The sequence below is a fragment of the Myotis lucifugus genome, unplaced genomic scaffold, assembly GCF_000147115.1.
Source record: "Myotis lucifugus unplaced genomic scaffold, Myoluc2.0 scaffold_1355, whole genome shotgun sequence".
NCBI lineage: Eukaryota > Metazoa > Chordata > Mammalia > Chiroptera > Vespertilionidae > Myotis > Myotis lucifugus.
This window is the reverse complement of record NW_005872403.1, coordinates 38,085-49,566: the sequence shown is the minus strand read 5'-3', so window position 1 is coordinate 49,566 and position 11,482 is coordinate 38,085. Positions and strand designations below refer to the sequence as shown.

The window sequence follows — 11,482 nt, the reverse complement described above, 5'->3', positions numbered from 1 at the left end:
CATTGCACCACTGCCCCTTCTCGCTGCCAAAACACCACTTTGGAAGTTCCTTAAAGAGCAGATCCATAAAGCAGGAGGGTCATGTCTAAGAGCAGCGGTGGCCCTAACGACTTGCCCCCCACCCCACAGTGGCTCCCAGGGCGAAGCTCTCAGCTGACGGGCCGCTCTCCTGCCTTCACAGTGGGCTCTTAATCAGCCTCATGTCAGGCACAGCGCTGTCCTTGGTGTGTGCGCTGCTGCATATCCAAAGCGGAAGTGAAGCGGCCGAGCCAGCAGCCTCGCGCTGGGGCTCAGGGAGGGAGACTGGCTGTGAGGGCCGCACACCCACGGCATCTCAGGACAGTGCGTGTGAGAGACAGGCCGCTTCTGCACAACGCGACGCAAGAGGGGAAATTTCTCCTCACTCCACTAGGCTAACAAAAATGGGGAAATTCCTTTCAAAATATAAATAACCAAACTCAGCCAATGAAACACAGGAAATGAACCTGTAATCCTAAACAGACTAACCCCGGAGTCCAACTCCGTGCGGCCCCCTCGATGCTGCGGCGCCTGCTCCACCACAGTGTGGAGACCAAGCCCCGCGAGAGCACCGCTCCCCTCTCCCACCGGCGCCTGGGGAGGACCCTGACCCCCGGCGGGGGAGGGGGCGCACCTCGTGCGGGGCTCCTTTGAAGACGCTGGCGGACTGGTAGATGGTCTCGGTCCAGAGCTTGAGGTCTTCGTTCTCCAGCTCCTCCGCGGTCCGGTACAGGGACTTGGGGACCAGCCCGCCCTCCGGCACTTCACACTGCAAAGCAAACACGGATGAAGCTGCGCACACACACCTCTGACCCCTGACCATCAGGCTGTACCGCCCGCCACCTGGCACCGCCTCGGAGCTGGAGCTGCGGGGGAAGCGGAAGCTGGCGGTGCGTGAGCCGCAGCACCTGGCCACGGACTCCCCGACCTCCTGACAGACCCGTCCTGCTTTAAGTAAATGAGAACGAGAGAAGCTGATCCACCACAGAATTCACACTAATGTGTCTGAGCTCTGGACTCACTCACTACGGCGGGTGTCTGTGAGGTGACGAGTGTTTACACTGCACCGAAAGGGAAAGCGTGACGTCACGGAAAGGGGTTTCCTCAGCAGCTACAGGCATTGCTTTTATTCATGTAATAACGGTCAAGACCCGTGACCAATGACGAAAGCTCCGCATCTACCGCAAGTCAAATGACTAGCCGACTAGCCGACTAGCCGGAACATCAGCCAAACACTCATGGCGGACAGCTTCCTGGGAGAGGGTGCCTCCTTCCTGGGAGAGGGCGCTTCCTGGGAGAAGGCGCCTCCTTCCTGGGAGAGGGCGCCTCCTGGGAGAGGGCGCTTCTTCGGATTTGCCTGCAACAGGCTGTCCTGAATGGAAGTTGTGCATTTCACAAAATTCCTAATTCACCTCGATACCATGGCTTCACACCGCAGCTCGTAACACCCACGTGCTTCCTGTGTAATCAGCGCCGGAGGTGCCCACAGGAACAAACATGACGGACACCTGCCATAGCCATGACGTCTCGTTAGAGACGGGTAAACCCTCTTGTGCAGTAGAACGAGGGGAGGGCTGCCTCTTCCACACCAGCCTGGACAGAAGCGCAGAGAGCAGAGAGGAAGCTCGAAGGCCAGTTGGCGGCCCCGTCAGCTTCGAGGACCTCCCACCTGAACGCAGCACGGTGGTCAGGGGACACGAGGCCCCACCGGCCGTGAGTCGTCTTCTGCTCCCACGAGCTCCTCATTGGAGCGACCGCCTGACGGTCCTCTCACGGAACACAGGTCGCTGGAGGGCTTCTGCGAATCTGACCTCAGGGCGAGGTCACGGGCACCGGGGAAGTCCGGGCCCTGTAACCGACATGCCCCTCCATGGCACCGCGGCACACCTGCCACTCCCTACAGCAGGGCTGAGGAACTCGGAGCGGAATGTAAATGCTGCTTAAATTCCTCTCACCGTCCAGAAAGATTTTCCTAGACCCCAACTCATTAGCTAAACACATGCGTCAAGGCCAGGTCCCGCCTTGGAGACAACTTTCTCCACGAGGAAGGATGAGAGCCTTTCTCTAAGAGCCTGACTCCCGAAGCCACGCCCTCTCCTGGTCCCTGGGTCTCTGCAGCTGCGGTGCCCTCCCCCCTCACGCAGGCAGGGAGCCCCAGCGGCTGCAGGTCCTCAGGGAATCACACATCCTGATTCCTCCTCACAGCGCAGGGCATAGAAGGGGAGGAGCAACTCAATGCATTAAAAATCCGAAATTACATGTAAGAGTGGGAATTGCCTTGATTTGTCCTCTTTAAAATGTCATCCTGATTTATTATCAATGGGGAAATCTTTTTTAAAATAACGTTGATTTTGTTAATAGTGTTTTAAGAAAACACACAGCTCCTCCAAAACAGCTCAGAAACCTGATTCAGAAAGACAAGTACTTTATGATTTCACTCATCTGGGGAATCTAATGAACAAAATGAACGAACATCTGACTCACACAAAGCGGAGGGAATAAGCAAGTTGCAATTAGATTAGACTCTACAGCAAGTTCCCATTAGTGTAACAATGAGGAAATGTGCACGTTACCAAAGATTACTAAACGGTGGATCAGAGAGATGCCAGCCAAAAATAATAGAACCCAAACCAACAATCCAGACTAAAACTCTGAAAACCACTTGTTCAGACCACGCCCCTCCCTGTAAGGAGCCGAATGGGCAGGACTTGCCGGCACGCACCATGCACTCCCCGCCCAGGAAGTCGGGGATGACCTCCTTGTCGATGTAGTCCAGCAGGCCCCCGGGGCCCTGGTAGTCGTTCCCGGCGTAGATGAGGAACTTCCTCCTGGTGTTGTCGTCGATGAACGGGCTGACCTGTCAGAGAGAAAGCGCAGTCACCTCTGCTGGGCCGTCTGGCTTTCAGAGGCTGAGTGATATGGTGACACCATGAGTGGGGGAGGAAGTGTGAGTCTGATACACTTAGTAAAGCCCGTTTGCATGGCATTGGGACGCTCAGGAACCCTTTCTTCCCCTAAACAATTTGAGAAATGTTATGTCTTTCCACGACAACTTGGTTTTTCTAACTCGCCAGGACTTGGGAGTCACAGACGCGTGAATATGACTGCGTGGTGTGTGCCTCGCAGATGTAGCAGCTGCCGGAACAGCATCCACCCACCAGCGTCCAGAGCACAGGAAACACCCGGGGGGCCCGCAGGATGAGCAGGCGGCCCAGCGTCTCGGGGTAGTTGGCCTCCACCACCTCGATGATGCGCAGCAGGGCCTTGACGCCGGGCCTCCACAGGTGGCGCATGTTCAGCCCCTCCAGGTCCACCAGGCAGGTCCACGAGCTGCGGGTGCACAGACGCGTTATTCCAGACGCACCTCGGCACACTGGGTCCCACAGCTATTGTTCTGTATTCTTGATACTATAATGTAGTCATTTCTATCCATTTCCAAAAAATGCCCGTTTTCAGAGTGACAGTGCTATGAACTAGACTTGCACCTGCTTGTAAAGGCATACGGGTCAGTGTGGGGCACCAGCCCTGCACTCCCAAGCACCAGTGGCTCACGGCCAAAGCCTAACCCCCGGCCTAACGTGCTCAGCGACCGGCAAGTAGGGCACCAGCTGCGATGACCCTGGGCTGGTCTGCACTGGGGCGGCGGCGGCATGCCTGAGCTGCGGTGAGCTCTCCGAGTGTCCCGGAGCCCAGCGCCGTCTCCGAGCCGAGGGTGCGGCGGGAACCAGCCTTGGAGCCCTGCCCTCAGAGCTTCCCTCCAGTGGACCCTCTGCCCGCACCCGGTCAGCCTCTCAATCCCGCACTTAGGTAACAGTTCACCAGAACTAGCAGTAGGATTTAGGAGCATGCACTAATTTTTGAAGCTCGCCCCCCCCCCACCCAAAAAAAAAATTTAAGCTGAAACCGGTTTGGTTCAGTGGATAGAGCGTCGGCCTGTGGACTGAAAGGTCCCAGGTTCGATTCCGGTCAAGGGCATGTACCTGGGTTGCGGGCACATCCCCAGTGGGAGATGTGCAGGAGGCAGCTGATCGATGTTTCTCTCTCATCGATGTTTCTAACTCTCTATCTCTCTCCCTTCCTCTCTGTAAAAAATCAATAAAATACATTAAAAAAAAAAATTTAAAAAAACCCAGACTAACCCTAACCTGCAACCCTGGGCTCTCAAGGACCATGCAGACTAGCCAGCCTGGCCACGCCCCTGAGATGAGGGACGGCAACGCCCAGGGGTTAGAAATACCCAATCCAGCACCGCCCCTCTGACGGCCACATACATGCTCACTGTCTTCTACCTTCAGGACACTATTTACACTTGGTTCTAAGAATCAACCGGGAACATTTAGGTCAGAGGCTCCATCAGCTGGAAGGAAAACAAAGCCGCACGTCTACCTGATGGGCCGGCCGAAGACTTTGGTGTTTTCTTCACAGCGTCTCAGCCCTTCCTCGTTGATGGAGAGGACCTACGCATAGGAGACCACGAAAACTGTCAGTCTAGGACAGTGGTTGGCAAACTCATTAGTCAACAGAGCCAAATATCAACAGTACGACGATTGAAATTTCTTTTAAGAGCCAAATTTTTTAAACTTAAACTATATAGGTAGTACATTGTTATTAACTTAATCAGGGTACTTCTAAGCTGGCCTTTGCTAAAAACGTCCTCCATCTGATTGAGGTACGTTCGCTGAGGTCGACCCCTTCCAACTCTCCCATCCTCAACTCGTGCATGAATCGCACGCGCCTCCCCCACGCTGCCTATCCCGCGCCCGCCTGCGCCGCGTCTCCTGTCGCCCGTCGCCCGACTGACACCCCCCACTTCTTCTAACGCCACGTCTTCAAAATAGACTCGCCCAGGCCGAAAACCGACTTCTGCGCATGGGCCACGAAATTTTAATCGCACTGTACGTGCGCGCCCGCACGTGGTATTTTGTGGAAGAGCCACACTCAAGGGGCCGAAGAGCCGCATGTGGCTCTCGAGCCGAGGTTTGCCGACCACTGGTCTAGGAGGTGACGCTACTGTTAGGCTTTCTGCACACACACAGCTTATCGCCGACAGAACCTCCCTCTGGAGAGAGCGAGCGCTGTCCCCTGTGGCGGGGGACAGAACCCCGAGTGGGGTCACAGGAGGGCGTGCCTGCTGTGGGGGACGACACCACACCTACCAGCCCAGGGAAAGGGCGGCGTCAGGCAGACCGGAAGCACGGCCAGAGGGAACGCTGTTTGGATAACAAACCTACCCCCGTACAAGCGGCCATCACATCCTTACGGTCTATCTTTTTGTGCGTGTGTGCGCGTGTGGATGTGCTTGCACGCGCGTATAAGCACACACAGGCGGGCTAAGAGTCCACAATAAAATGCCAACAGTGGATGTTTTAGGATCACTGGATTGTGGATGTGCCCTTTAAAGTTTTGTTTTTTTGATTGACGGATCGTATTCCTCTCCTCATAACTGCCCACTGTGGAGGCTGCAGAGGCAGGGCGAGCCACGTCGGGGAGGGAAGGAGACTGTCTGGTTCAGGTGAAAGATGCAGGAGCCTGGATCGAGGCGGTGCCAGTGGGAAGACCATTGTGAAGCGTCGGGAGTGACAATCTCAGAAGGAGAGTCAGGGGGGGTGAAGGTCAGAGAGGACGCGGACTCAGGCCCAGTGGCCATCCGAGTGCTTATGGTGACCTTTTGGTCAATGCTTCCCCGTGAGAAACGTTTTTATAACTTCTGTGCCTGCCTCTGACATTTTTCACATATACTAACGGCTTTTCCTTCCTGATGACAAAAGCGACACATGCTTGCTGTCACAGGACGACCGTAACATCCCAATCCCGCTGTGGCCGGGCGCCCGGCCGAGCACTTACGTATCTGAGCAGGGCCTCCTCCCCGAGGGCCCTCACCAGGCCTTTGGTGTCCATCTGTCCCAGCCGGATCACGTAGAGGGGCCGCCCGTCTGCAGGAGGAAGGCAGGTGATTACACGCGGCGCTGGGTGTGCGAGGCCGATGAGGAACGCGCCTCGTACTCGGGACGAGCTTCAAGTGTGTACAGGAGCCCCCCAATCTCTTCCCAAAAGATGGTAAAAGGGAAAACAAAAGCCGCCGACAGAGCAGCTCAGCTGGTGGTGGCGACAGGTCTGCGTGGACGAGGGGCGCCCCCTGGGCACCCACTCGGCTCACTTCACACCCAGGACTGAGCAGAGCTCCGCCCTCAGCGGCAGGGCATCCCCTCGGACAGCTTTCCTGTGAGCAGCCCTGTGCTTCTTCCTCCACAGGCTACCGACAACGCAACGTCAGGGTCTGGGAGAGCCAGCTCCCTCCCTTCCCGCCCTGAACACCAGGGTCACTGAGCACTTTGTGGAATCGGAAACCCCGAACAACCAGCACACGCCGGCTCTGCTTCTTCACGCTGGAGCCTCATGGATGGGCCTGGGAGGACTCACGCACTGGGGACAGGCTGGTCCCCAGGAGCCAGCTACACAGACGGAAATGGCCTTGATGGCCAGTGTCCCCAGCGGTCCTGGCCCCTCTGCTCGGGGCCGCAGGACAGCAGCGGAGAGGACAGGGTGGCGCTGCTGCTGAGAAGACACCAAGACGCCTCCTGCTGTCACCGCGACCCGGGGCCACTGTTCCCTGTATCGCCACCCGGAACTGCACCTCCTGGGAGGTGTGGTCTCGATCTGCTGCATCTACTGCAGCAAAGAGGGCTTTGTGCTCCCTGGTCTTGTTGAAGGAAGATTTATAAAAACCCCTCCCGGGACTAATTAGATACATTTGTCAGTGTCTTCTACCAAACCTTCCCATCTTTGAGGGTCACAAGTGGAATAGATATATACTCCAGGAAAATGAGTAAAGCAACACGTAGCCCGGAGAGGCAGGAAAGGTAAGTCAGGGAAGGGAGCCACCCGAGCTGCTCGGGTGAGAAGCACCTGCCTGGGGGTGGGGAGTTCCGGGCGGCCTGGGGCGGCGCCATGTCTGGGGTTCCATTCTGGGCGCTGTCTGGGTCGGGGAACAGGGCCGTGCCTGTGACAGCGCAGCTCTCCCACAGGCGTGACAGGTAAAGCAGCCCAGGAGGGGCTCCCACTCACGTGCGTTTAGGTGGCCACTGTCCTCGGCTTGCTTTTACCCCTCCCGGCCAGAGCTGCCGCCCTCCCCTGCCCGGAGGTGGATCTGGCTGTGCACCCTCACAGGCGCGCGCAGGCACTGGCGCGCCCCCACCAGCACTGTGCTCCTCACAGCTGCCCTCAGCCTCTGGCTTCACGTCCCAAAACTCCACGTAATTCAGAGAGGAACGGAAGTGACTTGCCCAGGGCACCGTGAGGCCTGAGGAGGAAGCAAAGGGCCCGGCCCTTCCTCAGACCCTGGGGCCTTTCCCGGTGGCTTAGGAGCGCGATGCTGCGGTGATGACATGGGCATCAATGTGTCCGGGCGGCGGGCGGGGAGGGAGGAGGCCCTCAAGGGCCCACTTCGCTCTGTGGGAGGTCTCCCTCCCAGCACGTCCTGCGTGCACGGCACTCGCTACCTTTGTCGTGGTGGTGCCAGCCTCCCGCGTAGTAGTCCTGCAGGACCTGGGGCGGGTTCCAGGTGTCCAGGATGTAGTCCACCTGGTGCTGCTTGCGCCAGGTCAGCGACTGGCACATGATCTCTCTGGCTTTGTCGATGTTGAAGTCCCGGGCGCGTAAGAACCGGAGAATGTGCTCATCTTTGGGGATCTGTTGAGAGGAGGTGCTGTAAGCAAGTGATGCTGGAAGTTGCTACGGAGAAACACAAGTTACCTGGGCAAGACTCTCAAACGCTCACTTCGTATTGCGAATGGGCTGGCGCCAGCCGGTTTGGCTCAGTGGATAGAGCATCGGCCCACGGACTGAAGGGTCCCTGGTTTCCCTTTACTAAGTAATGCCAGTACGACTAGACACACAAACGTGCCTCTGCTCGCGCCAGACCCCATTAGTCAGAGGCTTATTATAAAACCTGATTCCTTATGAGGCTAAAATTCTACCAAAAACTTCAAAACCAAAGCTCAAACATTTCTCATCTCTGAACAACCTGTGAACTCCTCCCAAACCTTGTAGGAGACCATTCTCTGTGAAGCCCGGGGAAGGGCACACAGCCTGCCAGGGGACTGGTGCCACGAGACCCCGATGCGCGACTTTAGGTTGGAAGGGCAGCCCCCGCCGTGGTAGGCGGGACAGTGACTCTGAGCAATGGTGGGCGAGACCAGGCCCACGGTTCCCCACAGCACACGCGACCAATGCTCACTTTGCCCTTGTGGGTTTCCTGGAGCCACTGGCGCAGCCGGATCAGGCAGCTCTCCTGCAGCGGAGTCAGGTCGCCCAGGTACCTCTTAATGTAGTCTGCGTCCAGCTTGTCTGCAACAGAAGTCACATGCCATCCGTTACCACAAGCACCCCGGAACCTCGGTACCACAGGGCCCTGCTCCGTGAAGCCACGTGGTCCAGTCTCGGGACTCAGGGACTCCAGAGGGAACCGGGCCACCCCAGGACACCTCGAGGGCAGCCTTTAAAACCTAATCACTGACCCAGCCCCAGGTGACCAGCTGGATCTATTCTGTTCCCTAGTTGCCAGCACATCCCCTCGATTTGCAAAAATCTCAACTATTCATGGCAGAATAATGGCCATTACAGGTATTTAATGACTTTTCATTAAAAGTTATATAAAGAGAACTTACATGATCTAAAACTATGAAATGAAACAAATGGATCTAAACCTGTTTTAAACAGAGCTGTGTTCAAGAAGACAAGAAGTCTCTTTCATGCTAAGGTAGCATAAACTGCAAAAATGAGGTAGAAAATTAAGCACAGCAAAGAAAAATTCACAAGATGCAAAACAGGACATAGGCCCAACCGGGGAAACGCCTGCCACCTGCTGAAAGCAGCAAACGGCCTAGTTCAGCTGCAGAGAAAGGCGCAGAGAAAGGTAAATATCAACAGTTTTACAAGGCTCCCGAGTGGTAGAATTTTCTTGTATTTTCTTATTTTACAATGGGCTTCACTCTGAGAAATGAAAAAGGTGTGTGTATGTGTGTGTATGTGTGTGAGTGTGTGCACACGCACAGCCCAGCTGACGCAGCCTCGGAGCCTGCCACGAACAGCTGTGTGACTCTACCCAGGTGCCTCCGCGCCTCGGTGCCCCGCGGAGCACTCCCGACCCACCAGGCCCATGTGAAAGGGGTTCACAGAAAGCTTAGGACAGGACCCGGCACAGTGAGCGCAAAGCGACGACGCAGAGCTGTGTTAAAGCCGTAGGTGCCACCCTGCATTCACTGAAGATGCGATCAGCTACAGTAAGTGGAAGACATTTCTGGTGTCATAACTTGACGTGACCCTTCCGCCCATTGAAGACAGACTGCCCGTCTTCACTCTGAGACACCTCGATGAAGTGCTGCGTAAGCTGGAGGAAGGGGGCCTGCGCGAGCTGCGTCTCCTCCTACGTGACATCTAATGTCCTACGGAACTAGAGGCAGAGTCACCGGAGAGGAAGCGACCCACCATCGGGGGTCCCTGCGGCGGGCTCAGAGGCCCCGCTCGGGCTGCTGAGGGCCTCGCTGCTCAGCCCTTCCTTCTGCGCAGCCTCTGGGGCCACCGAGGCCAGCGACGCGGCTCGCTTCCTGCACGACGCGGCCGTCTCCGCAGAGGGCGCCAGGGGCGGCGGAGTCCAGCGGGGCACGAAGGTGATGCCCTCCTCCTCCAGCTGGTGAAGGTAGTACTCAATTATTTCCTTTCCCTTTAAAACAAAACCAGTGTCAGGTGAGCACGCATTCAACAATGAAATCGCTCGTCCCTCACAGGCCTTTGTAACACTAACAAAAACTGAGCTGCTGCAGAATAAACAGGGGGAAGTCAAATGCCTCTGCATTTTTGTTTTTCACATTTTACTTCCTCTTCTCCAAAGGTCTAGGAAGTAATATCTAAAGAGACAGAATCTTTATGACTAATTAGAAGCACTGCTTTACCACACTTGTACTCAATACGTGCTTTCTGTCTCAATCCAAATTCTTTCCAAAGTCCCAAAATAAAACAAGCCTTCAAAAGCACTCAGAACCCCAAATTGGTAAGTTCAAAACCAAACTTTCACAATAAGGAACAGCAGCAAAAGAACGAGAAGGAGCCCTAGCCGGTTTGGCTCAGGGGATAGAGCATCAGCCTCTGGACTGAAGGGTCCCAGGTTCGATTCTGGCCAACGGCACCTGCCCGGGTTGGGTGCCCGGGTTGCGGGCTCAATCCCCAGTAGGGGGCATGCAGGAGGCAGCCGGTCAATGATTCTCTCTTATCGTTGATGTTTCTATATCTCTCTCCCTCTCCCTTCCTCTCTGAAATCAATAACAATATGTTTTTTAAAAATTATATCTAAAAAAAAAAAAAAAGAAGAGAAGGCAAGTTCTTCCATGCAGATGAGCCAATGATCCAAGGTGGACCCCCTGAGCACGCCTGGGAGGTGCCTCTTCCGGCTGCAGCACTTCCGGCCGCAGATCCTGGCGGGCACCAGGGCTGCTGCTGCAAGTGAGCTGCTCCTGCCTCACCCCAACTCTCACCTTCCCGGCAAGTCCCAGCCGAGAACGCACGGCCCCCCTGGCCACATGCTCCTCCTCACCTCGTTGGCAACCAGCATTCTGTGCACCCCAACCTACGCCTCCCACTCCCAGGGACCCAAGGCCCGGGGAAGGTCAGAGCAGTCCCCCAGAGAAATGGCTGGGACCGACTACCCCATTCCCAGCCTCCCAGAAAGCCCGCCAGCACCAATCATCCCAGGGACGCCTGCCCACCCTTTTCCATAAAACTCCAAGACAGACTCACTTTTTTAATGTTGCTGGTATATTGTTTCATTGCAATTTTCTCCACTGTACTTTCAAAACCAAAGAAAGATTTAATATCTAAGCTTGCAGACTGTTCGAAACAGGTCCAATCTTCATTTTCAGGGTGAACCTTCAGATTGAGAAAGAATTGCATTAATAACTGATAACTGAGAATATCATGTCTGCCCCTCAATCAACTAGTCAGCGTAAGAAAAAACCTATTTTACTAATCATGTGATTATCATGAAAGCTGCAGATGGAAAAATTACAGAGAGGGTCAAAATCACGGAGACCAAAGCACTATTTCTAAAATATTCAGGGCTGGCTTCATCAGGGAGGGCGGTCAGCAAAGGCTGGAGGAGGTGAGGGCGGGCGTCCCGCAGAGGACGGGGCGGAGGCTCCTGGCAGGGAGCCCCGGAGCAAAGGTCCCTGTGAGGCCCGTCTAGGAGCAGACAGCAGACGGAGCGGGGCTGTGCACGAGGCAGGCAGGCACAGAGGTACGACCTCTGAGTGCAAAGCCGAGTCCCTGCTGGGTTCTGGGACCGCGTGACGTGATCTGACACACGGTCGGCGGGTGGCTCGGGACTCAGGGCTGCTTCTATAGGAGGGTGGGGAGACGCGGGAGACCCAGGAGGTTAGCCTAGCGACCTGGGAGGAAAAGTTCTGGAAACGGC

At 55.8% G+C, this 11,482-nt stretch overlaps 1 protein-coding gene across 1 annotated transcript in view; it reads right to left on the bottom strand.

Moving 5' to 3' along the window:
- The window catches only part of SEC14L1 (SEC14 like lipid binding 1), a 31,801-nt gene that overhangs the window by 3,736 nt on the left and 16,583 nt on the right, over window positions 1-11,482 (bottom strand). The window contains exons 6-14 of the mRNA XM_006107692.3: window positions 10,810-10,938; window positions 9,505-9,739; window positions 8,255-8,364; window positions 7,518-7,707; window positions 5,863-5,951; window positions 4,405-4,475; window positions 3,177-3,348; window positions 2,741-2,875; window positions 653-787 (exon numbers count right to left, since the gene is read on the bottom strand). Coding sequence (XP_006107754.1) covers window positions 653-787; window positions 2,741-2,875; window positions 3,177-3,348; window positions 4,405-4,475; window positions 5,863-5,951; window positions 7,518-7,707; window positions 8,255-8,364; window positions 9,505-9,739; window positions 10,810-10,938 — 1,266 coding nt within the window. The remainder of the gene's footprint in view (window positions 1-652; window positions 788-2,740; window positions 2,876-3,176; window positions 3,349-4,404; window positions 4,476-5,862; window positions 5,952-7,517; window positions 7,708-8,254; window positions 8,365-9,504; window positions 9,740-10,809; window positions 10,939-11,482) is intronic.